Source organism: Oncorhynchus keta, chromosome 22 (genome assembly GCF_023373465.1).
Source record: "Oncorhynchus keta strain PuntledgeMale-10-30-2019 chromosome 22, Oket_V2, whole genome shotgun sequence".
Taxonomy (NCBI): domain Eukaryota; kingdom Metazoa; phylum Chordata; class Actinopteri; order Salmoniformes; family Salmonidae; genus Oncorhynchus; species Oncorhynchus keta.
Window position 1 is genome coordinate 47,106,601 of NC_068442.1, and position 27,027 is coordinate 47,133,627.

Here is a 27,027-nt window from a genome sequence, read left to right on the forward strand (position 1 = left end):
GTACAAGAGGGGCAACTGGATTCAGGATTAAACACAAGCAGTCTTTAAGGTATATCTTATTACAGTTTAGGCCTACCTTATTATTTTCTTCCATCTGGCAATATCATTTTAAGGAATGAAATCTGTTTTGTTGCTAGTATTATTAGTAACTGCAGGAAAATACAGCTGTAGAGTACAAGAATCAGCTACTTTCTGAAGGGCAGCCAAGCTCATAAGCAATTTAGAACCTACAGACAATTATGACAAATTTGAACGCAAAGAATGTGTCACAAACGCCTTGTGGTCACATGTTATTTTAGGGCGTGGCTCCGCATTCGTGACCGGTTCTCTATTTCCTGGTATCCGTTAGTGCTGGAATTTGCGATTAATACTTTTCTCATGCCGAAACCGGATTAAATACATACTGGTAGTTAAATGACAAAAAATATTATATTCCCAACGTCATTAAACAACAAAATAGCTACTACATTTTCGAAACATGATTTTGTCATCAGTTTAGTACCATTTGTTTGATTTTGTGGACCAACGACTAAACTGTATCTCTGTTAGCGACGCTAGTCAGCATAGGCTGCTACATGATAAATAGGTCGCATTAGCTACCTAGCTAGCCAGCCTAACAAGCTGTCAAATCCAGTGGAAACCGATGCAACCCTGCTGCCAAATAAGGGCTAGCTCGATGACCCGTGGTAACAGTGAGGTCCCCATGAGTTTCAAGGCTTCGATAAGTGCTATCGTGCAGAAAAGGCGAATAAAATACTGGTTGATGAGCTCGCTAAATTAGCAAGAGGCATAGCTCATACAATTATATTTTGTCCGGGTCAATGACTATCCTTGTTGAATAATAAATACCTGCGTCAAATATATGGCATCGCATGCTAGTGCAAAGATAGCTTGCATGAATTTTTTTTTAAATCCGGTGACCACTAGATGGCCTCATATATCCACATTAAGATCAAATATACTTGATTTTTCAACAGACTATGAATGACAAGCCCACTGAATCCAGTTGAATAGTCTTTATACTCAACAGAGTAGGATCATGCCAGAACAGGATCCGGCACCGTTCCGTTCTGGACTGTTTTGTTCCGGAACCTAATTTGGCCGAATCCGGTACCTCTCATGTCATGAAAAATCATTTTCACTTTTTGCTATGTTTTTTATTTTTATTTTTTTACCAGGCAAGTCAGTTAAGAACAAAATCTTATTTTCAATGACGGCCAAGGAACAGTGGGTAAACTGCCTGTAACAATTATAATTAAAAGCGATCAACGTTCATTCGAGTTGCCTCTGTAACAGGGTGATTCCCCTTGCCACTTTATTGTTAAGCCAATGGGTTTTTGGTTTGAGTTTGTCTTGTCTTCACCTATTCAACATGGCATCTTATTGGCTGGTTAAAATCGTCCCAGTGAACAAGCACCAAACCAGCGGTAAGTTGTTTGTTGCAAAGCACTGTACATCAAAAGTGATTTTTATACTCTCAAGTGATGATTTAAATGTACAATTTATATCAAATTGTTTGTAAATGTTATTCGAACATCACACATAAGATGCAGCGGTTTTTGGAGAATATGTTTTGTGCATTTTGTTGTAGAGAATTCCCGCCAGTACGAGCTAGCAATTTACTGTGTCTGGTGGTGGGGGGGGGGTCATATATTTTATACAGTGCGTGAGTGCAGAGTTGGATGGTGAGACGTGCATTGCATGACGTGCAATTTTGTGCCGTTCCTATCAGAATACATCTACATTACTGGTGCTACATGTTGGAGTTCCGTGTCGATGACTGATTGCACACAACGCAAGAAGAGTACTGTTACACCTCTTCGTCAATTATCCTGCCCCCTCATCTCTCCAGAGTTGCACTTCATCATTTGTTTCCTTATAGAATCATAGCTGCATGAAGGGTTCTGGAGGAATTTTCTAAAGTTACGGAATTACTGCTGTCTGTTCAGAAATAAATTAAATCATTCAGAATAGCCTAATACGTCATGAGAAACCCTCTAATTTAGCCACAGAGGACCAATAGCCCCCTTTTTAAATAGCCTCGCTGCGGATTGTAGCCCAATAACAAAGAATAGCCTACAGTCGGGAACGCGAGGCAAATCTGTCAGTGAAAAAACAGCACGCAGACAAAACAGGCCTTTTGCAATATTTCAAATACAATCGAGGGAAAACACAGATTTAAAGCAATAACTCTTGCTGAAAAGATAAGACTATGCTGTAGACTACCACAATATTTGATCAACTCCCAAACATTGTTTTACAAAACAGAGAGAGGGAGAGATAGGCTTTTGACACGAGCGCATCGACAATCTCCAGCGAGTGAGCTGCGCATCATTGGGTGAGTCAGTGAATATGGGTTTTTTTATTGTTAAGTTTTGGTTTGGAGTTTGTCTTGTCTTCACCTATTCAACATGGCATCTTATTGGCTGGTTTGCGTTCCGAGGGGTTCGTTCCAGTTAAAATCGTCCCAGTGAACAAGCACCAAACCAGCGGTACTGGAAGGCATTTTTAGGACTAATTTCCTCCTCATATTGTAGCCTACTATATGTTTCTCCACAAACCTAGGCCTATAGGCTATTGATGGATTCAATACAAGGTCGTTTTTATTGATCTCAGTTACTAAGTTTGTCAGTGTCAAAGTAGCCTGCCATTTCGATCATTTGTGCGGATTTAAAAAAGATAATGCCAAAGTCTCCAGTCATGTAAAATTTGTAGAATTGCACGAAATGCGGTTTCAAAAAGGCCAACACTTTCCCGGACCCTAGGTTACTAAAAATGTTCCCCATGTGTGCACCTTCTATATGTGTGCACCCAAGTCCATACGGGAGTTGTAGCAATGGGACAAGACTGTAACTACCAATTGGATACCATTAAATTTAAGGAAAAAAATAAAGTCACCTTGGGGATTTGTGGTATATGGCCAATATACCTCCGCGTCATAGTTTTAATCCGAGTTTATAATAAGAAAGGGGAATTCTGTAACAGTTTATGACATCAAAGGTATGGCAGCTATGGAGAATAATTTTCAAAACAATGTGCAAAGCGGGAAATCATTGGATGTGATTCATTCGATTCTATGCAATTTCATCTTTGAGGACTGACATGGAAGCAACCATTACACAACCCTGAACTCAATAACCCCACCCCAGTTTCAGAAGAGATATCAAACCATATCTTGTCATTCTGTATTACAGGCTGTGCCTGTTGCAGGCTGTGCCTGCTGATGGATGGCTATATGGAGCATCCTTGTCCATCATGTTCAGTGTGTTAGTGCTCTCACCACAGCGAGGCAGCAGAGTACCAGTTGAGGTAGGTGCAGGCAGAGCGTAGTAATTAAAGGCAGTGGTAGCCTATCTATCCCCATATCAACACCTGCAGCATCTCATGACACGCGCTCACACTCCCCCATTTACCACAACTTCCAAACTAACTGGACCTAAAACAATGTGTAACTTCGTGGCCATTCCAAGTCAGGATCACACCTAATACCAAATAGCTAAAGAGGATAAACCACAAATAAATTCATGTTTCCTAAAACAATGTGTAACTTCGTGGCCATTCCAAGTCAGGATCACACCTATTACCAAATAGCTAGAGGATAAACCACAAATAAATTCATGTTTTGTAGGGGGGAGTTGACGATTATGTGGTGGTTGTTTCACTATCGATGATGAAATTGCATTAAATCAAAAGAGTCAGACCCAATGATTTACTGTTCGTAAGGACAGAGTGCCACTAGTAATATTCAACATTAAGTCGAAATGTAGCTAGGGGAGTTCAAGATCCAAGATCACATTTTCTTTCTATGGATTAGCCCATCTGTCAAGTGTTGGTTGTCCAGTAAAAAACTCAAACTTCGAATTAAGATTATCAATCAGATTCTGTGATCAATGTGAATCTGTGAACAGTCTTGTGAATCTTTACTAGAGTCCCCATTAGCTAACGCTATAACGTTAGCTAATCTTCCTGTGGTCCAACACCAATTGATAAGACATTACAAACAATTACAAATTAAGACTTTCCAAACATTTAACAAGTAGACAATACAGACAATTAAAATACCTGACATTCAACATTCAGTTGATGCTTTGTAGGTGATGCAATAGCTGTAAACTATAGAGCTCGTGGCCAAGGTGAGTTAAGCGGCTAGAGTGGTTTCCTGTATGCCCATGCTGCACATAGCCCACCCCAATGCACTAGTTAGCCTAGTAAACAAGCCTATACACCGCGGGTAAATTGCCACTATTCACTGTTACAGTGGTCAGAGATCACAGCCAGAAGCCTACCACTACCAACGGGCTACAACTGTTCAGTATTGTTGTCTAATTTATGGACATCGTCTGTGACTTTTTTAAATGATCAAGTAGGCCCAACACAGCTTCAGAAGATGTAGGTACATTTGACCAATATTCATGTATCCATTTTTCAGTTAGCATGGTCATGTTTCCTTTCACGTGAGAAATATTAACCAAAGCATCATTTTCCCTTGCTTATTATCTCCTTCAAAATACTGCAAGCTACAGAGCTATATAAATAATGACTGTATTGGCATGATTCCATACCTTATTATTGACTTCAATTGGAGGTGCAATTCACTCCTTTTGACGAGTAGGTTTGGTCCTCATTTCCAGAGCAAATGTGCAACAGTTCTACACACACATATTTAACTGTCTGTTTTCATTACATCATCAGCTACCTTTGTTACATCACAAAGCCAGCTGGCTAAATCTGGCACATTTACAGAAATACAGTAGATTGTCCCTGTCAAATACATTTGATAAAAAATAAATGTCCAAAACAAACAGTGGTGGAAAAAGTCCTCAATCAGTCAGTTGCAAACAGTATGACTCAAGTAAATGTGAAAGTTGCCCAGTAAAATACTACTTGGGAAGTATTTGGTTTGAAATATTCTCAAGTATCAAAAGTAAAAATAATTTTAAAAATTAAGCAAAGCAGACAACACAATTGTATTGCTTTTTTTAAATGTAAGAATAGCCAGGGGCACACTCCAACACTTAGACATAATTTATAAACTAAGCATTTGTGTTTATTGAGTCTGCCAGAACAGAGGTAGGTGATGTTCTCTTGATAAGTGTGTGAATTGGACCATTTTCCTGTCATACAAAGCATTCAAAATGTACTTTTGGGTATCAGGGAAAGTGGATGGAGTCAAAAGTACATTTTTGTCCTTTATGAATGTACTGAAGTTGTCAAAAATATAAATAGTTAAAGTACAGATACCCCCAAAACGATTTAAATCATTTTTACTTAAGTACTTTGCACCACTGAAAACAAACCTTTTCTAATGTCTCTATATCACTGGCTTGCAGGGTTTTCACCATTGACCCTTCATGTAATGGTATCGAAGTTCAAGATCCATCTTGGCTTAATGTAGGTAACAAGTATTGAAGGTGTATAACGTAAACTTTTGTTAGTCAACGTTCACGTTCGTAATGATAGTTTATTACACTTGTCTGAGCAGTCAAACTGGTATGAAAAATATCCCATTCATAATAGAAAAGACAATGTTCAGAATACCTGGAGTGACAATTGATGGAAAGGGTTTACAGCATTACAAAAGTTTGATTAAAAACGGAATATTTATTCACCCACAATTTATTCTTGGCGCACTCTTTCAACTTGAAAATTAATGTTCAAGGATATTTAGATTTTTGTGGCTTAAAAATAGAGTACAAACTCAGTCTGTACATCACTTTAATATTAATAACCAATGTCAAGGCATCATGATACAGAGAAAGACATACAAATGCTACAGTCTACCAACATCAAATAAATGCTGATGACAGACATATTTATGCAAAAAACAGGGGGTAAATTAATTTAGATACACTCCAATCTGAATGGCAGCAGGGAGAATATGATGTGGACACCAAGGAACTTAATTCTCAATCCGCTCCACTACAGCCCTGTTGATGTGAATGGGGGAGTGTTCTGCCCTCCTTTTCCTGTAGTCCACGATCATCTCCTTTGTTTTGCTCATGTTGAGGGAGAGGTTGTTGTTCTGGCACCACACTGCCAGGTCTCTGACCTCCTCCCTATAGGCTGTCTCATCATTGTCCGTGATCAGGCCCACCCCTGTTGTGTCTCTCGTCAGCAAACTGAATGATGGTGTTGGAGTCATGCTGGCCATGCAGGAGGGGACTATGCACGCACCCCTGAGGGGCCCCCATGTAGATGTGGTGTTGCCTACCTTTACCACCTGGGGGAGGCCCTTCAGGAAGTCCAGGATCCAGTTGCAGAGGGAGGTGTTCAGTTCCAGGGTCCTTAGCTTAGTGATGAGCTTTGTGGGCACTGTGGTGTTGAATGCTGAGCTGTAGTCAATGAACAGCATTCTCACATAGGTGTTCCTTTTGACCAGGTGGAAAAGGGCAGTATAGATCACGATTGATATTGCATCATCTGTGAAGCTGTTGGGGCGGTATGCAAATTGAAGTGGATATATAGGGTTTCTGGGATGATGGTGTTGATGTGAGCCTTGACCAGCCTTTCAAAGGCTATGGGGTAATAGTCATTTAGGCAGGTTACCTTCACTTTCTTGGGCACAGGGACTATGGTGGTCTGTTTGAAACATGTAGGTATTACAGAGGTTGAAAATGTCAGTGAAGACACTTGCCAGTTGGTCCGCGCATGATCGGAGCATACGTCCTGGTAATCCATCTGACCCCTTGTGAATGTTGACCTTTTTAAAGGTTTTGCTCTCATTGGCTACAGAGAGCGTTATCACAGTCGTACCGAACAGCTGATGCTCTCATGCATGCCTCAGTGTTGCTTGCCTTGAAGCGAGCATAAAAGGCACCTAGCCCGTCTGGCAGACTTGTGTCACTGAGCAGCTTGTGGCTGGGTTTCCCTTTGTTGTCCGTAATAGTTTGCAAGCCTTGCCACATCCAACGAGCATCAGAACCGGTGTAGTAGGATTCAATCTTAGTCCTGTATTTACGCTTTGTGTTACGCTCGTCGTCGGAATGAGGAGACCAAGGTGCAGCGTGGTAAGTGTACATCTTACTTTATTAGATGAACACCAAAAGAACACCAAAATATAAACAAACATAATGTTCATAAGTATGATCCCCAATCAGAGACAACGATAGATAGCTGCCTCTGATTGGGAACCATACCAGTCCAAACAAAGACATAGATCACCTACATTGCCCACCCTAGTCACACCCTGACCTAACCAACCACTTTGCCTGTTTGATGGTTAGTTTGAGGGCATAGCAGGATTTCATATAAGTGTCTTTAGCGCGGTGTGGATGTTGCCTGTAATCCATGGCTTCTGTCGGGGATATGTACAGTGCCTTGCGAAAGTATTCGCCCCCCTTGAACTTTGCGACCTTTTGCCACATTTCAGGCTTCAAACATAAAGATATAAAACTGTATTTTTTTGTGAAGAATCAACAACAAGTGGGACACAATCATGAAGTGGAACGACATTTATTGGATATTTCAAACTTTTTTAACAAATCAAAAACTGAAAAATTGGGCGTGCAAAATTATTCAGCCCCTTTACTTTCAGTGCAGCAAACTCTCTCCAGAAGTTCAGTGAGGATCTCTGAATGATCCAATGTTGACCTAAATGACTAATGATGATAAATACAATCCACCTGTGTGTAATCAAGTCTCCGTATAAATGCACCTGCACTGTGATAGTCTCAGAGGTCCGTTAAAAGAGCAGAGAGCATCATGAAGAACAAGGAACACACCAGGCAGGTCCGAGATACTGTTGTGAAGAAGTTTAAAGCCGGATTTGGATACAAAAATATTTCCCAAGCTTTAAACATCCCAAGGAGCACTGTGCAAGCGGTAATATTGAAATGGAAGGAGTATCAGACCACTGCAAATCTACAAAGACCTGGCCGTCCCTCTAAACTTTCAGCTCATACAAGGAGAAGACTGATCAGAGATGGAGCCAAGAGGCCCATGATCACTCTGGATGAACTGCAGAGATCTACAGCTGAGGTGGGAGACTCTGTCCATAGGACAACAATCAGTCGTATATTGCACAAATCTGGCCTTTATGGAAGAGTGGCAAGAAGAAAGCCATTTCTTAAAGATATCCATAAAAAGTGTTGTTTAAAGTTTGCCACAAGCCACCTGGGAGACACACCAAACATGTGGAAGAAGGTGCTCTGGTCAGATGAAACCAAAATTGAACTTTTTGGCAACAATGCAAAACGTTATGTTTGGCGTAAAAGCAACACAGCTCATCACCCTGAACATACCATCCCCACTGTCAAACATGGTGGTGGCAGCATCATGGTTTGGGCCTGCTTTTCTTCGGCAGGGACAGGGAAGATGGTTAAAATTGATGGGAAGATGGATGGAGCCAAATACAGGACCGTTCTGGAAGAAAACCTGATGGAGTCTGCAAAAGACCTGAGACTGGGACGGAGATTTGTCTTCCAACAAGACAATGATCCAAAACATAAAGCAAAATCTACAATGGAATGGTTCAAAAATAAACATATCCAGGTGTTAGAATGGCCAAGTCAAAGTCCAGACCTGAATCCAATCGAGAATCTGTGGAAAGAACTGAAAACTGCTGTTCACAAATGCTCTCCATCCAACCTCACTGAGCTCGAGCTGTTTTGCAAGGAGGAATGGGAAAAAATGTCAGTCTCTCGATGTGCAAAACTGATAGAGACATACCCCAAGCGACTTACAGCTGTAATCGCAGCAAAAGGTGGCGCTACAAAGTATTAACTTAAGGGGGCTGAATAATTTTGCACGCCCAATTTTTCAGTTTTTGATTTGTTAAAAAAGTTTGAAATATCCAATAAATGTCGTTCCACTTCATGATTGACAAAAAAAAATCAGTTTTAAATCTTTATGTTTGAAGCCTGAAATGTGGCAAAAGGTCGCAAAGTTCAAGGGGGCCGAATACTTTCGCAAGGCACTGTACATATGGTCACTGTGGAAAATTATCTTGGGTTGGAGAAGCTTCTAGTGATGGCTCTATACATTCTGGTGAAAAGGGAGGGTTTGCGGCTCTTCTCTTCAGGTGGGAAGGAATATGCGATGTCATTTCCCTCTGGGGCAAAGGAGCCATGAGAAGTTGTCCTCGACTCTGCAAAGAAAGACCATCCAGTATGTCATGGGTAACAATTCAGAGCAGAGTGCAATGTCTTTCCAAATGAATTAGTTGAACGCTAAAGTAATAATATCTTAGTCTTGAATGAGCTGCAGCAGGGCTTACCTGTAAAGTACACAGTAGGGGAAGTGTTCTGAGGCTGGTACTCCATAGACTTTTGAGGACAGTGGTCCTTTCTAACTTTCTTGGAACCCTGTTTGGTGGGAAAAGGCACATTAAAACAAACTGTTATATATCTTAAAGTACAGTATATCAACTGGAAAAAGGCAATACAATGCTAAAATACTGAATTATATAAACAAATAATATCTCATACATTCAAAAGTAGTGTTATTCATGAAAAATCTGTACTTGTACTATACCTTTATGTTAAAGCATATCTTGCTGAACATGGTTTTCTTGCTTTTCTTGGACTTGAAGATCTGCTCTCCAGTACTGCTGGTGCTATCCCTTACAGAATCCAACATCCCTTCTACAATGTCACTGGTGGCCATGCTGGTACCGGACTCAAAAGAACATTTGGCATTGGCTTTGGTGATCATTTGATGACTTGAGCCAACTGATAAGGCATCCATCATTTTGTTGACCATGACCTTCGTGAGCTGATTCATTGTATCACTATCCTCTGGCTTGCTCTGATTGAGCTGGATAGGAAAGACCATGCAAGTAGAGGTGCTTGGTTCATTCTGGACTGAAACATCAATGTTTATATTTTCATACTCATCTAACCACTGTTTTAGGAAGCCCTTCACTGTCTCTTCAGCAAATATCTGGAGAAGCTGAGAGGAGAGCTTCCTGGATATGGCACATTGTTCCTTTCCCCATTTCAGCCTTGAAAGAATGGAGTCTGAAGCACTTCTGGCTGCTGCCAATGTTAAGACCTGTGGAGTGCTGTGGCTGTCCTGAAGGGCTATCACTTTATCCACAAATTCATGACTGAAAATGTGGATGGTCCCAGTGGAAATTATTTTTCTCAATTTCCTAACAGCAGATCGGAGGTTGTCAGGATGAGAAGCACCCTGTCCATCTTCCTGTGTGTTCTCAACACTTTCCACCATTTCGTCCACTACCACCCCAGCAGCTTGCCTGACTTTGTCCACAAAGGCTGGGGGAAGTAAGTTCTCTGTGTGAAACAAGTCCTGAATGATCATGTTTCTTACAATGGGAAAGTCACTCTGAGCAGATAATTCAGTGGGGATGGGAGTACCGGGCAAGGTGAAGTCCCATTCTGACTGCTTTGATTTTGAAGTAGGTGTTAGAGAGATGGAGGAGCGTGAAGAAGAGGTATTTCTTGTATTTTGGCTGTCAGCACTCCTACAACGGATCGTGCCAATATCCTCCAGCATGGATCCTGAGAGCTTAGTGGTTTTAGGTAGTAATTTGTGCGGAATGTCTACACAGGCATCGTTTCCACCAGGTGTAACACTGCTCTGGTTGACCTCAAGATGGCCGAGACTTGCTCTTTGTGATGCAGGACTGCTTTGATACGTAAAGATTTGGATTGAACCAAGTGTTGTGTCTGACATTTGAAGATCTTTTCTGAGAAACTCCGTAATCTTACTTTGCAGACTGTAGTAGATGTTACGAGCAACAGACCAGATTCTTTTCTCAGAAACCTGTCCAGTGGTGAGCAGGGAGGTTTCAGATACCATGTCAGATGATTGGGTGGTCTGGGTGAGCTCCTGCAGATCTTTCACTATGGTTTGTATAATATCAGTAGATGTGGTGGATGTAGATACAGACTGGAGGTACTTATCTGTTGTACCTTCCTCCACAATGTTAAATGATCTAGAGAGGACCTCACTCACTCCTTTCTCAGCTTTTGTTTGGAACTCATGACTAGAAAGTTTTTGGAGGCTCTTTGTTGAAAGACTGTGGGAAGATGCAATGCCTTTGGAGGCAGCCGTGCTGCAATCTAGACTTACTGGAGAGGTTCGCTCAGTAGAACCTTGGAGACGTTCAAACATGTCTTCACATGGTGTTGGGGACCTTGACAAGGAGATGTCCTTCAGCTGAGACAGAACACCACCTACCAATATGTTGACCTCAAGGGACATATCAGATATTTTCTTTCCTACTGTGGAGAAGCAAGGTGCATTTGATGTCTGATCCTCACATGAGGTCAAGATTGTTGAAATGACCTGTTTGGTACTATTGTTCATTAGACCCTCGTCTGTTTCAGTCCAGAGAAGTTTTGAACTCTCGCTGACACCCATGTGTAGAGTCACTTCCTGGTTCAAACTGTGCAAGTGAGGCACACTCTTACTAGCTTGCGTCACGTTCTGGCTTGCCAAACCAAGGTACTCCTTAGTGACAAGATGTCCAGAGTCCTCTGTGGGTGTATGGCTAGACATTCTTCTCTGCACGTCTGACCTCCGCCGGTGAATGGTGAAGCCCTTTAATGTCTTCTTCATACTGTATTCCTTGTCTATTAGTTGAACTCTGGGTTGAATTGAAACAATAGCTGTTAACTCTCATTTGCTTTGTCAAACCTACCCCTTGGAATGACTTTGATATTAACATGGAATATATTTTGTTATTAAGAGATCTCTCAATAATAATTCTCACAATAGCATATTGGTAGTAGTCAGTGACATATTAAAGCTAATCAGGGCTGGGTGTCGTTAAAACCCTGGATGGGGTTCGATCCCGGGCTGAGGTGCTGCCCAGCCTATTGTTTTTTTCTGAAAGTGTATATAATGTTGAAAATCTGACATGGTTTCAAAGGTACAAATTCAACCTATTTTATATGAAGATGCTTGTGTTTCCAACTTCCCAAAGTTAGTAAACATCCAGAGTTTAGAGGATGAAGACAGTGTAGGCCTACACCCCATCTTATTAAACACAAGCAGTCTTTAAGCAGTCTTTAAGGTATATCTTATTACAGTTTAGGCCTACCTTATTATTTTCTTCCATCTGGCAATATAATTTTAAGGAATGAAATCTGTTTTGTTGCTATTATTATTAGTAACTGTAGGAAAATACAGCTGTAAAGTACAAGAATCAGCTACTTTCTGAAGGGAAGCCAAGCTCATAAGCAATTTAGAACCTTCAGACAATTAAGACAAAGTTGGAACGCAAAGAATGTGTCACAAACGCCTTGTGGTCACATGTTATTTTAGGGCGTGGCTCCGCATTCGTGACCGGGTGTCTTATTTCTGTTTCCCGGTATCCGTTAGTGCTGGAATTTGCGATTAATACTTTTCACATGCCGAAACCGGATTAGATATATACCGGTAGTTAAATGTCAAAAATGATTATATTCGCAATGTCATTAAACATCATAAATAGCTACTACATTTTCGAAACATGATTTTGTCATCAGGTCAGTACCAGTTGTTTGATTTTGTGGACCAACGACTAAACTTTATCTATGTTAGCTAGTTGCTAGCGACGCTAGTCAGCATAGGCTGCTACATGATAAATAGTTCTCATTAGCGAATTAGCTACCTAGCTAGCCAGCCTAACAAGCTGTCAAAATCAGTGACGCTAGTCAGTTTTAGCTAAGTTAGCTAGAAAGACGGATATGACCGTTAACAGCGTGCATGCACAAATGCATGATGACACATTGAATATAAGTGAAGCAGGAATACAGAACGAGATCGCCCCACCAAGCCAGATAGTAGAGGGGTGCAACAACGCCGGGACACAGAGGCATAGCTCATACAATTATATTTTGTCCGGGTCAATGACTATCCTTGTTGAATAATAAATACCTGCGTCAAATATATGGCATCGCATGCTAGTGCAAAGATAGCTTGCATGGATTTTTAAAAAATCCGGTGACCACTAGATGTCCTCGTATATCCACATTTAGATCAAATATACTTGATTTTTCATCAGTACTGTGAATGACAAGCCCACTGAATCTAGTTTAATAATCTTTATACTCAGCAGGTAGAGGCCTAGGTACTTCAAATCAGTGCTTAATTTGAGCCGGATCATGCCAGAACAGGATCCGGCACCTTTCCGTTCTGGACTGTTTTGTTCTGAACCTATTTGGCCGAATCCGGTACCTCTCGTGTCATGAAAAATAATTGTCACTTTTTGCTATGTAACAATTATAATAAAAGCGATCTAAGTTCATTCGAGTTGCCTCTTCGTCAATTATCCTGCCCCCTCATCTCTCCAGAGTTGCACTTCATCATTTGTTTCCTTATAGAATCATAGCTGCATGAAGGGTTCTGGAGGAATTTTCTAAAGTTACGGAATTACTGATGTCTGTTCAGAAATAAATTAAATCATTCAGAATAGCCTAATACGTCATGAGAAGCCCTATAATTTAGCTACAGAGGACCAATTGCTTCTTTTTTTTAAATAGCCTCGCTGCGGATTGTAGCCCAATAACAAAGAATAGCCTACAGTCGGGAACGCGAGGCAAATCTGTCAGTGAAAAAACAGCACGCAGACAAAACAGGCCTTTTGCAATATTTCAAATACAATCGAGGGAAAACACAGATTGAAAAGCAATGACTCTTGCTGAAAATGTAAGACTATGCTGTAGACTACCAAAATATTTGATCAACTCCCAAACATTGTTTTACAAAACAGAGAGAGGCTTTTGACACGAGCGCATCGACAATCTCCAGCGAGTGAGCTGCGCATCATTGGGTGAGTCAGTGAAACTGGAAAGCATTTTTAGGACTAATTTCCTCCTCATATTGTAGCCTACTATATGTTTCTCCACAAACCTAGGCCTATAGGCTATTGATGGATTCAAGACAAGGTCGTTTTTATTGATCTCAGATATTAAGTTTGTCAGTGTCAAAGTAGCCTGCCATTTCGATCATTTGTGCGGATTAAAAAAAGATAATGCCAAAGTCTCCAGCCATGTAAAAGGATGTAAAATTGCACGAAATGCGGTTTTTAAAAGGCCAACACTTTCCCGGACCCTAGGCTACTAAAAATGTTCCCCATGTGTGCACCTTCTATAAGTGGCTCTACCCAAATGTGATGATATGCGTTCAATGCTCTATTACAGTGGTGGGCCGTCAGGGCCAGCAAGGCCTTCTCTGCTGGCCTAAACATCATCAGAATATATATATTTTTTTAAATATATTTTCCCACAAATATGTATTAAATTATTCCCCAGAGTAAGAGTTACACTCTGAGTGGCTGCTGCCAACACACTGACTCAACTCCAGCCACTTTAATAATGGGAATTGATGGGAAATGATGTAAAATATATCACTAGCCACTTTAAACAATGCTACCTAATATAATGTTTACATACCCTACATTATTCATCTCATATGTATACGTATATACTGTACTCTATATCATCTACTGCATCTTTATGTAATACATGTATCACTAGCCACTTTAACTATGCCACTTTGTTTACATACTCATCTCATATGTATATACTGTACTCGATACCATCTACTGTATCTTGCCTATGCCGCTCTGTACCATCACTCATTCATATATCTTTATGTACATATTCTTTATCCCCTTACACTTGTGTGTATAAGACAGTAGTTTTGGAATTGTTAGTTAGATTACTTGTTGGTTATTACTGCATTGTCGGAACTAGAAGCACAAGCATTTCGCTACACTCGCATTAACATCTGCTAACCATGTGTATGTGACAAATAAAATTTGATTTGATTTGACTCTTCATTTCCTCTTCGTTCCTCTTGGTTGCACTGCTTCCAGCCCCAGGAAGAGATTTAGAGGGCTGGTCTTTATGATCTTTTATCCAATTATATTCAGCCATCATGTGTTGCCAGGGGTCTAAAATCTGCCCTCAGGCCTTCAGAATCAACAGTGCGGGCGCTTGTAGCTTAAAGTGAATGGAAATTAAAATTTAGTGTCAACCAATCAGCTTTAGAGATGGCTATTGTACGCCTGCTGGCTGGCTCCAGTGTTACACAGGAGCCAGCTAGCAGGCGTAGTGCGTGCACGTCTTTTGATTGGATTACCAATATTGAGGCAGGTCCTATATGGGCAGGTCTCAGAACTAGGAAACTGAAATTGATCAACAAATTAATTTGCGTACTACTAAGCTGTTTTTTCAACCCACAATGGCGGAAGGAGAAGATATCGATTTGGTCGAGGATATAATTATAACGCCATTCTCAAGACAAACTTTTCAAGAAAAGTTAGACATTGTCAGGAGAGGTAGACGCCGACGATACAAAGCCTGTCACAGGCGGGAAAGAGGTTCATTCACCACTTTCAACTTTGGGTGCTATCAATGACTCACAGGCTCCGAGAAGCACTGCAAACTGTACTGCTGGGAATGCCTATTATTTGCAAGTGATCGATTTGGTGTTTGGAGCCACACTGGCTTTGCAAACCTGAGTTGTCTAACCAAGGCAGCAACGAGACACCAAAGTACAGCTGGGCACTTACAAGCAATGGTGCTTTTGAAAACTTTTGGGGACACCCGAGTGGATCTACAGCTCAACGAACAAGCGCACAGGGCAACGAAGCTGTACAATGAAAAGGTATTGTACTCTTCCCCTGCAATTCTCTGAATAAAATGTCAATTTCAAGGTGACGCAATGCCTGGTTATACTGCGTTTCTGTCTAAATGTATAGTGTCTAGAGCCATGGCATCATAATGATGGTAATAAGAGGTGGATTAATTCAGGTGGGACGGTGTAGGACTTCACTGAAGGCCTAGGCCCCAGAACCACGGCACGCTACTGCACTATTATAATAGGTGATCTTTTTTCTCATGAGTTCTGGTACCACAGAACCCCCCCCCCCTATCGGCAGACTCAGTAGCCTCGGTTTTTCTAATAACTGCCTTGCCTGCTTCACCAACTACTTTGCAGAGTTCAGTGTGTCAAATCGGAGGGCATGTTGTCCGGTCCTCTGACAGTCTCTATGGGGGTGCCTCAGGGTTCAATTCTTGGGCCGACTCTTTTCTCTGTATATATCAATGATGTTGCTCTTGCTGCGGGCGATTCCCTGATCCACCTCTACGCAGACGACACCATTCTGTATACTTCCGGCCCTTGTTTGGGCACTGTGCTATCTAACCTCCAAACGAGCTTCAATGCCATACAACACTCCTTCTGTGGCCTCCAACTGCTCTTAAACGCTAGTAAAACCAAATGCATGCTTTCAACCGTTCGCTGCCTGCACCCGCACGCCCGACTAGCATCACCACCCTGGATGGTTCCGACCTAGAATATGTGGACATCTATAAGTACCTGGGTGTCTGGCTAGACTGTAAACTCTCCTTCCAGACTCATATCAAACATCTCCAGTCTAAAATCAAATCTAGAGTCGGCTTTCTATTCCACAACAAAGCCTCCTTCACTCACGCCGCCAAACTTACCCTAGTAAAACTGACTATCCTACCAATCCTTGACTTCGGCGATGTCATCTACAAAATAGCTTCCAATACTCTACTCAGCAAACTGGATGCAGTTTATCACAGTGTCATCCGTTTGTTACTAAAGCACCTTATACCACCCACCACTGCGACCTGTATGCTCTAGTCGGCTGGCCCTCGCTACATATTAGTCGCCAGACCCACTGGCTCCAGGTCATCGACAAGTCCATGCTAGGTAAAGCTCTGCCTACATAGTCCATCGGTAAATAGCCCACCCAATTTACCTACCTCATCCCCAAACTGTTTTTATTCATGTACTTTTCTGCTCTTTTCCACACCAGTATCTCTACCTGCACATGAACATCTGATCATTTATCACTCCAGTGTTAATCTGCAAAATTGTAATTATTCGCCTACCTCCTCATGCCTTTTGCACACAATGTACAGTATATAGACTATTTTTTTCTACTGTGTTATTGACTTGTTAATCGTTTACTCCATGTGTAACTCTGTTGGTGTCTGTTCACACTGCTATGCTTCATCTTGGCCAGGTCGCAGTTGTAAATGAGAACTTGTTCTCAACTAGCCTACCTGGTTGACAACGAAACCAAATATCACCATTTGAAGCAGACGTAACTTCTGCTTGGATAGTTCCTTCTGTGCCACACTAGGCCCATACTGTATGCCTTGTCTATTAGTTGAACTCTGGGTTGAATTGAAACAATAGCTGTTAACTCTCATTTGCTTTGTCAAACCTACCCCTTGGAATGACTTTGATATTAACATGGAATATATTTAGTTATTAAGAGATCTCTCAATAATAATTCTCACAATAGCATATTGGTAGTAGTCAGTGACATATTAAAGCTAATCAGGGCTGGGTGTCGTTAAAACCCTGGTTGGGGTTCGATCCCGGGCTGAGGTGCTGCCCAGCCTATTGATTTTTTCTGAAAGTGTATATAATGTTGAAAATCTGACATGGTTTCAAAGGTACAAATTCAACCTATTTTATATGAAGATGCTTGTGTTTCCAACTTCCCAAAGTTAGTAAACATCCAGAGTTTAGAGGATGAAGACAGTGTAGGCCTATACCCCATCTTATCCACGACCCCCCTCCCACACACACACTTTACATTTGACCAATATGTATGGAGCCACCAGCCCTAAAGCATGAACATGTTTTTTTGCTAGAAAATGTGGATTAAGAGAAGAAAAATTATCATTTTCGCTAGTTTCATCTAAATAGAAGGGCAACATGACATTGACAAACCTTGTCATATCTGCTTTCACCGGGATTTAAAAACCCAGGCTTTCCTAAAATGTTTACCTCAGCCAGTTTAGAACCCAGGTGTGTCTACAAAACACATGTACTCCTCCATAAGGTTAATGGGTTCCCTATTGTCTTATCCCAGTACAAGAGGGGCAACTGGATTCAGGATTAAACACAAGCAGTCTTTAAGGTATATCTTATTACAGTTTAGGCCTACCTTATTATTTTCTTCCATCTGGCAAAATCATTTTAAGGAATGAAATCTGTTTTGTTGCTAGTATTATTAGTAACTGTAGGAAAATACAGTTGTAAAGTACAAGAATCAGCTACTTTCTGAAGGGCAGCCAAGCTCATAAGCAATTTAGAACCGACAGACAATTAAGACAAAGTTGGAACGCAAAGAATGTGTCACAAACGCCTTGTGGTCACATGTTATTTTAGGGCGTGGCTCCGCATTCGTGACCGGGTGTCTTATTTCTATTTCCCGGTATCCGTTAGTGCTGGAATTTGCGATTAATACTTTTCTCATGCCGAAACCGTATTAGATACATACCGGTAGTTAAATGTCAAAAATGATTATATTCGCAATGTCATTAAACAACATAAATAGCTACTACATTTTCGAAACATGATTTTGTCATCAGTTCAGTACCATTTGTTTGATTTTGTGGACCCACGACTAAACTTTATCTATGTTAGCTAGTTGCTAGCGACGCTAGTCAGCATAGGCTGCTACATGAGAAATAGGTCGCATTAGCGAATTAGCTACCTAGCTAGCCAGCCTAACAAGCTGTCAAATCCAGTGGAAACCGATGCAACCCTGCTGCCAAATAAGGGCTAGCTCGATGACCCGTGGTAACAGTGAGGTCCCCATGAGTTTCAAGGCTTTAATAAATGCTATCGTGCAGAAAAGGCGAATACTTTTTTGCCCCACTGTATAGTATGGCGATATATAGTATGTTGAGGTCACCCTGCTTGAGACTTAAAGTAATATTGCCCTTGCGCAACCAAGACCATGGTTATGGTAGAGTGATTGGTTAGTAAGGACACTGCTTTATACCGAGACCATGGTTATGGTAGAGTGATTGGTTAGTAAGAACACTGCTTCGTGAGTGTGAAGTGTTGTTGTACAGAGGTCCCTGGGTACATGTCCAGAGCCAGACAGGGACAGAACTCACTCTGTTCCACAAAGTTCTGTGGAAGATTTGCTGACAGAGGAGAGTGGTTATGTATCTAAGTACAAATTTAACCATCAGAATAATGTTTATTTGTGTTCCTTACTCCTTACTTACACATCCCATCATTGACATAGTCAAAGCCAGACCTTCTGTCTGTCTCTCCTTCTCGCTGGTTGACTAGAGTGGAAATCTATAGTATTGTATGGTTGACCTGGGATAGAGCTGAAATGTGGCCCGATGTAGTGTTGCCTTTGTACCAAACACCCTTACAGTCATAAACCTTTTCCCCATGTAATCGCCTCCACCTCAGTCTGGTGTTCGCTAACAGTATCTGAAGAATCTGTATACCCAGTGGTGTATAGTACAGTAGAGTACAGCAGACTACAGTAGAGCACAGCAGAGTACAGTAGAGTACAGTAGAGCACAGCAGTAGGAGAAGAGGCCCTTTGGGTTCTTTGAAATACATATTCATAATATTTCTGTAAACAATTGAATTTTCACCCAGATTAGTGGTCAATTTAATCTGCACCCAGATTAGTGTTCAATGTGATCGAACAAAACTCAGCACATGAATTATAAAATGTTACAAATTTGAGCCACGAGATGGTGGTAGATTCTAAGTTTAAATAGCATGGACCTTTGATTTGTCTCTGGATAGAAATTGCCCATGGGTACAGATCTAGGATCAGTTTACTCTCACCAAATCCTAACCTTTACCATTAGCAGTAAAAACACAAACCAGACCTAAGATCAGTGCAAAGGAGCCACTTCATCTTACCCCTGTAATTATATGACTCCTAACTTATATATACTGAGTGTACCAAACATTAGAAACACCTTCCTAATATTGAGTTGCACCCCGCCTGTCTAGGGAGAGACCTGTGATGAGGTCAGAATACACATCTACACACTGAACTGTATGATAGACTTACTATCAACAGTGATGGTACTGAACCTTTATATAGCTTACAATGATAGTACTGACCCTGTATATAGCTTACAATGATAGTACTGACCCTGTATATAGCTTACAATGATAGTACTGACCCTGTATATAGCTTACAATGATAGTACTGACCCTGTATATAGCTTACAATGATAGTACTGACCCTGTATATAGCTTACAATGATAGTACTGACCCTGTATATAGCTTACAATGATGGTACTGACCCTGTATATAGCTTACAATGATGGTACTGACCCTGTATATAGCTTACAATGATGGTACTGACCCTGTATATAGCTTACAATGATGGTACTGACCCTGTATATAGCTTACAATGATGGTACTGACCCTGTATATAGATGGTACTTACAATGATGGTACTGACCCTGTATATAGCTTACAATGATAGTACTGACCCTGTATATAGCTTACAATGATAGTACTGACCCTGTATATAGCTTACAATGATGGTACTGACCCTGTATATAGCTTACAATGATGGTACTGACCCTGTATATAGCTTACAATGATGGTACTGACCCTGTATATAGCTTACAATGATGGTACTGACCCTGTATATAGCTTACAATGATGGTACTGACCCTGTATATAGCTTACAATGATGGTACTGACCCTGTATATAGCTTACAATGATAGTACTGACCCTGTATATAGCTTACAATGATAGTACTGACCCTGTATGTAGCTTATATTCTCGTGTTTTTTTCCTTCATATGTTTTTTCTCTTACCCTGATATTTAATACTGCATTGTGGGAAAGAGTTTGTAAGTAAGCTTTTTACTGTACTGTTTTATAACCCACTGGATCTTGTGAACTTGACAAAAAAAACTTGAAACGTGTTATAAATACATTGATTCTGTATTATTCCAGGTTCCAGCTCCGGGTGGCACTCTACATCGCTGCTTCTCTGGGCCGCCTGGACCTGGCCGGCTGGCTGCTGGAGAGGGGGGTGCGTGTCATTGAGCCGGTGGGGGTTCACCCTTACCGTGAGTGGTGCCACCTTACGGCCCACCGCGACGTCGCCAAGTGTCCCGCTGTCGCCTCCATCGAGCGCGGCCAGCTCACCATCCTCAAACTCTTTATCGCCAGCAGCGTTCTGACCCTTGCCCGTCGTGACCCCCTGAGGATCGCCCTTCAGTACGGCCACAGGGAGTGTGTGAGTCACCTGGCCACCAAGCTGTGCTCTGTGGTGGTCCTCCCAGGTATGGCCCTGCCCATGCGGACATACCTCCAGATAAAGGGCTGGGTGAGGCTGGGGCAGAGGAGGACAGCATCCAGGCACTGCATGGGCCTCAACAGGGCTCCGTTCAGGACCAGGGTGGGCGACACGGTCCTGGTGGACGGCTTCACCCTCCCCAAGATGTCCTCCAAGCCCAGGAGGAGTGAGGCCAAGGCGGGTATCAGGGTGATGTCCACAGCCTCTCGACGTTTGACCCCCATCAACTGCCCATCTCATGTATCCTGCCCGCTCCGCGCCCTGGCATCCCAGGATAAACCTCTTCAACTACCGAAGCTACACCCTGTGGCCACGAGGGATGAAAGAGAGAAGAAGAGGGGATGTGGAGGGAAGGGATGTGAGGAGGATGAGATTGGGGATCAGAACAGCAACCAATGGAGGAGCAGAGTTCCGCTCCCGCCCATTTCTAGAGACACCAATCTCAGACCTGTGTTTGCCTCGCCAAACTCCGCCCAGATACTCACCACCTCACTGGAGGCCTTTTCTCTCCACTGCGACCGCACACCCAGAGAAAACGCCATATACTGTTTGGCCTTGGCCAGGTTAGTCTAAGTTTAAATGACAGCTATGGTGAATATGAATATTTCTCTGGAGGTTTCTTATGGAAGGTGTGAATACTGTCAGAAGAAGCCTCCTATAATCAGTGGTGGGGGGAACACATGTAAAAGCTGTTTACACACTTTTTATTTTATTTTGTTCAAGCATTTACCCACCTTTTGTGGAAGATGCATTGAGAGTATAGGGAGCGTTACTTCTTTAATCCTGAACGGCAATCAGCATTTACCAGTCAATGGTTTTACCACGACATCACTGCCTATGATATACCCTTATCCTCCCTGAATAGATTTCAGTACAAACAAATCATGAGCCAACCATCATGCTTAGAAGGTATATAGTCAAATCAAATCAACTCAAACTTTAATTTGTCACATGCGCTGAATACAACAAGTGTAGATCTTTCTGTGAAATACTTTACTTACAAGCCCTTAACAAACAGTGCAGTTCAAGAAGAGTTGAAGAGAATATTTACCCAATAAACTAAAGTAACAAATAATAAAACAGTTGAACTTGTCCGGTGGCCATTTGATTAATTGTTCAGCAGTCTTATGACTTGGGGTTAGAAGCTGTTATTGGTTTACCCTAACAAGTCCTGAATCAAATCATGAGCCAACTATCATGCTTAGAAGGTATATAGTGTCAGTCTTATTGGTTCACCCTAACAAGTTGTTTCAGTATGGGGAGAGGATAGGATGTAAGGGCACTTCATTAATGTATTGAGGCCATTACATATACAGTATTTCACAATGCTAGGACACAGATTTGGTCTCCTAACCTTGTTCTGGTTGATTGACTCTCTAACAGTGCCTTCACACAGAGACCATGGTTGCAGCAGCTGAATGTAGCGTGGACTCTGGCCAGGAGGAGTGCTCAGCACATTGGGTAGACACCAGGATCCTGGTCATTAGACTGCTGAACAGCTTCTACACCCAAGTCATTAGACTGCTGAACAGCATCTACCCCAAGCCATTAGACTGCTGAACAGCTTCTACCCCCAAGTCATTAGACTGCTGAACAGCGTCTACCCCCAAGTCATTAGACTGCTGAACAGCTTCTACCCCCAAGTCATTAGACTGCTGAACAGCTTCTACCCCCAAGTCATTAGACTGCTGAACAGCTTCTACCCCCAAGTCATTAGACTGCTGAACAGCTTCTACCCCCAAGTCATTAGACTGCTGAACAGCTTCTACCCCCCCCAAGTCATTAGACTGCTGAACAGCTTCTACCCCAAGCCATTAGACTGCTGAACAGCGTCTACCCCCAAGTCATTAGACTGCTGAACAGCTTCTACCCCCAAGTCATTAGACTGCTGAACAGCTTCTACCCCCAAGTCATTAGACTGCTGAACAGCTTCTACCCCCAAGTCATTAGACTGCTGAACAGCTTCTACCCCCAAGTCATTAGACTGCTGAACAGCTTCTACCCCCAAGTCATTAGACTGCTGAACAGCTTCTACCCCCAAGTCATTAGACTGCTGAACAGCTTCTACCCCCAAGTCATTAGACTGCTGAACAGCTTCTACCCCCCCCAAGTCATTAGACTGCTGAACAGCTTCTACCCCCAAGTCATTAGACTGCTGAACAGCTTCTACCCCCAAGTCATTAGACTGCTGAACAGCTTCTACCCCCAAGTCATTAGACTGCTGAACAGCTTCTACCCCCAAGTCATTAGACTGCTGAACAGCTTCTACCCCCAAGTCATTAGACTGCTGAACAGCTTCTACCCCCAAGTCATCAGACTGCTGAACAGTCGATGCACACTCACTACACTCTACCCACACATTCACTGTGACACTGACCGACTTTCACACTAGCTGCTGCTACTGTGTTTATTATCTATCCTGATTGCCTAGTCACTTTTACCCTTACCTACATGTACATACTGTATTACCTCGACTACCTCGCACCCATGCACATTGACTCGGTACTGGTACTCCTTGTATATAGCCTTGTTATTGTGTTACTATTTACAAAATATTTTCTTACTTTTTTAACTCTGCACTGTTGGGAACGTGCTCGTAATAAAGCATCTCACAGTTGTTTTCTGCATATGTGACCAATACGATTAGATTCTCATCTGAACAAATTAATGCTCTCGTTGTTATAATAAGGAATTTATTTAAATAATTTGGTTTTCCTTGAAGATTTGAATGGGCTCAGAAAGCCTTTCGTGATGGATCTAGACAATCTGGTGAAAAGGGAGGGTTTGCGACACTTCTCTTCAAGTGGGAAGGACGATGCGATATCATAAATTCCCTCTGGAGAAAAGGAGCCATGAGATGTTGTCATCGTCTCTGCAACGAAAGACCATCCAGCATGCCATCAATTTACATTTTTACTCATTTATCAGACACTGTTATCCAGAGAGACTTACAAGGAGCAATTAGGATTAAGTGCCTTGCTCAAGAGCACATTGACAGATTTTGCCTCGTGAACTCAGGGATTCTGAACCAGCAACCTATCGGTTACTGGCCCAACCTCTTAACCCACTAGGCTACCACCCAGCCCACAGTACAGTATGTCATAGGTAACAACTCAGAGGAGTACAATGTCTTTCCAAATGAATTAGTGGAATGGTAAAGGGATAATGTCTCAGTCTTGACTGAGCAGCAACCTAAACAGCAGCAGGGCTTACCTGTAAAGTACACAGTAGGGGAAATGTTCTGAGGCTGGTACTCCAGAGACTCTTGAGGACAGAGGTTCTTACTAACTTTCTTGGAACCCTGGTTGGTGGGAAAAGGCACATTAAAACAAACTTATTTTTTTTTAGATATCTTAAAGTACAGCATATCAATTGCAAAGAAGCAGTGCAATGCCATGACACAAATAATCATATATCTCACAAAAGGTCAACAGCAGTGTTATTCATGAAAGATGTATGTGGACTATACCTTTGTGTTAAAGGTGAGGACCTGCTCTCCAGTACTGCTGATGGTATCCCTTTCCAAATCAAACACGCCTTCTACAATGTCACTGGTGGCCACGCTGGTAGTGGACTCAAAATAACATTTAGCAGTGGCTTTGGTGATCATTTGAAGAATGACCATGCAAGTAGAAGTCTTTTGATCGTTCTGGACTGAAACATCAAAGTTTATGTTTTCATACTCATCTGACCACTGTCTCAGGAAGCACTTCACTGTCTCTTCAGCAAATATCTGGAGAAGCTGAGAGGAGAGCTCCTTGGATATGGCACATTGTTCCTTTCCCCATTTCAGCCTTGAAAGAATAGAGTCTGAAGCACTTTTGGCTGCTTCCAATGTTAAGACCTGTGGAGTGCTGTGGCTGTCCTGAAGGGCTATCACTTTATCCACCAATTCATGACTGAAAATGTGGATGGTCCAAGTGGAAATGATTTTTCTCAATTTCCTAACAGCAGATCGGAGGTCGTCAAGATGAGAAGCACCCTGTCCATCTTCCTGTGTGTTCTCAACACTTTCCACCATAATGTCCACTACCACCCCAGCAGCTTGCCTGACTTTGTCCACAAAGTTTACAGGAAGTAAGTCCTCTGTGTGAAAGAAGTCCTCAATGATTGTGTTTCTAACAATGGGAAAGTCAATCTGAGCAGGAAACTCAGTGGGGATGGGAGTCCCGGGTAAGGCAAAGTGCCATTTCGACTGCCTTAATTTTGAAGTAGGTGTTAGAGAGATGGAGGAGCGTGAAGAAGAGGTATTTCTTGTATTTTGGCTGTCAGCACTCCTACAACGGATCGTGCCAATATCCTCCAGCATGGATCCCGAGAGCTCAGTGGTTTTAGATAGTAATTTGTGCGGAATGTCCACACAGGCATCGTTTCCACCAGGTGTAACACTGCTCTGGTTGACCTCAAGATGGCCGAGACTTGCTCTTTGTGATGCAGGACTGCTTTGATATGTAAAGATTTGGATTGAACCAAGTGTTGTGTCTGATCTTTGAAGATCTTTTCTGAGAAACTCCGTAATCTTACTTTGCAGACTGTTGTAGATGTTACGAGCAACAGACCGGATCCTTTTCTCAGAAACCTGTTCAGTGGTGAGCAGGGAGGTTCCAGATACCATGTCAGATGATTGGGTGGTCTGGGTGAGCTCCTGCTGGTCTTTCACTATGGTTTGTATAATATCAGTAGATGTGGTGGATGTAGATACAGACTGGAGGTACTTATCTGTTGTACCTTCCTCCACAATGTTAAATGATCGAGAGATGACCTCACTCACTCCTTTCTCAGCTTTGGTTTGGAACTCATGACTAGAACGTTTTTGGAGGCTCTTTGTTGAAAGACTGTGGGAAGATGCAATGCCTTTGGAGGCAGCCGTGCTGCAATCTAGACTTACTGGAGAGGTTCGCTCAGTAGAACCTTGGAGACGTTCAAACATGTCTTCACATGGTGTTGGGGACCTTGACAAGGAGATGTCCTTCAGCTGAGACAGAACACCACCTACCAATATGTTGACCTCAAGGGACATATCAGATATTTTATTTCCTACTGTGGAGAAGCAAGATGCATTTGATGTCTGATCCTCGCATGAGGTCAAGATTGTTGAAATTACCTCTTTGGTACTATTGGTCAGTAGACCCTCGTCTGTTTCAGTCCAGAGAAGTTTTGAACTCTCGCTGACACCCCTGTGTAGAGTCACTTCCTGGTTCAAACTGGGCAAGTGAGGCACACTCTTACTAGCTTGCGTCAAGTTCTGGCTTGCCAAACCAAGGTACTCCTCAGTCACAAGATGTTCAGAGTCCTCTGTGGGTGTATGGCTAGACATTCTTCTCTGCACGTCTGACCTCCGCCGGTGAATGGTGAAGTCCTTTAATGTCTTCTTAATATTTTTATATAAACGAGTGGTAGCAGACCAGATCCTGCTCTTTCGCTTATGTGCATTTTCCTGGAGGTCAGGTTCTCTCTCCTCTACTTCTGCAGGTTGCGCCAAGCTCTGCAGGTCTTCCACAAATGTGTCAATGATGCCAAAGGCAGCAGAATCCGCACAAATATCCTTTGACAAGGTTCTCTGGTTTTGAACGGAACAAGACCTGGATGCTACAGAATAAGCAGGCTCTGCACTAGTTAAGCTACTGTTGGACTTTTTAACTAGGAACTCACTCACTGCTTGAGTGGCATTTCTCTTAAATTCCTCACTTGAGAGTTTTCTAATACAATCTAACAGACTGGTCAAAGAAGCTGTGGCCTTACTTCTGCTGTCCTCAATTTGACAGGGGAACTCATATACTATTGGTGATGAGGCCCTGGAATGGGAGATATCCCCAAGCTGAGCCAGAACACCCTCTACAAATTTCTCTCTCTCAAAAGAGAAGCCTGATCCTTTTTCTCCAACAGTGTACAGGGGGTCCTCCTTTGACATCTCAGTGTTGTACAAGACCAGAAGCTCTGAGATGACTTCTTTGGTGCAAGTTGTCAGAAGGAGCTTGCTTTCTTCTGACTCAGT

General features: G+C 42.2%; 3 protein-coding genes across 4 annotated transcripts in view; 1 reads left to right on the forward strand and 2 right to left on the reverse strand.

Annotated features, from left to right (window-relative positions):
- LOC127910815 (uncharacterized) overlaps positions 1-27,027 on the reverse strand; it is a 36,042-nt gene that overhangs the window by 4,762 nt on the left and 4,253 nt on the right. The gene's annotated exons all lie outside the window — the stretch shown is intronic.
- On the reverse strand, positions 9,466-25,600 carry LOC127910682 (uncharacterized). Of its 2 annotated transcripts, XM_052475351.1 has the most exons (3): positions 24,502-25,600; positions 24,246-24,333; positions 23,125-23,904 (listed from the first exon to the last, which is right to left on the reverse strand). In XM_052475351.1, the coding sequence occupies exons 1-3, from the start codon at positions 25,339-25,341 to the stop codon at positions 23,726-23,728; spliced, it is 1,107 nt and encodes a 368-aa protein (XP_052331311.1). In that variant the 5' UTR covers positions 25,342-25,600; the 3' UTR covers positions 23,125-23,725. The 2 variants fall into 2 exon arrangements, with proteins under 2 accessions (XP_052331312.1, XP_052331311.1); XM_052475352.1 differs by lacking the exons at positions 23,125-23,904; positions 24,246-24,333 and adding an exon at positions 9,466-9,990 and having other exon boundaries at positions 24,877-25,579.
- LOC127910683 (protein ANKUB1-like) lies at positions 19,717-22,796 on the forward strand. Its single transcript, XM_052475353.1, has 3 exons — positions 19,717-19,737; positions 20,687-21,595; positions 22,416-22,796. Exons 1-3 carry the CDS (start codon positions 19,733-19,735, stop codon positions 22,495-22,497), a joined length of 996 nt encoding a protein of 331 aa, XP_052331313.1. The 5' UTR covers positions 19,717-19,732; the 3' UTR covers positions 22,498-22,796.

Bases quoted from the DNA above. Each gene is read 5' to 3' on its own strand.
- LOC127910683 (XM_052475353.1), top strand. The intron at 21,596-22,415 runs GTTAGTCTAAGT...ACTCTCTAACAG, and splicing joins TACTGTTTGGCCTTGGCCAG to TGCCTTCACACAGAGACCAT.
- LOC127910682 (XM_052475351.1), bottom strand. From the start codon at position 25,341: ATGCTGGAGGATATTGGCACGATCCGTTGTAGGAGTGCTGACAGCCAA. The intron at 24,334-24,501 runs GTATAGTCCACA...CCCACCAACCAG, and splicing joins TCCTCACCTTTAACACAAAG to GGTTCCAAGAAAGTTAGTAA. The intron at 23,905-24,245 runs GTAAGCCCTGCT...CTTTCGTTGCAG, and splicing joins CCCTACTGTGTACTTTACAG to AGACGATGACAACATCTCAT.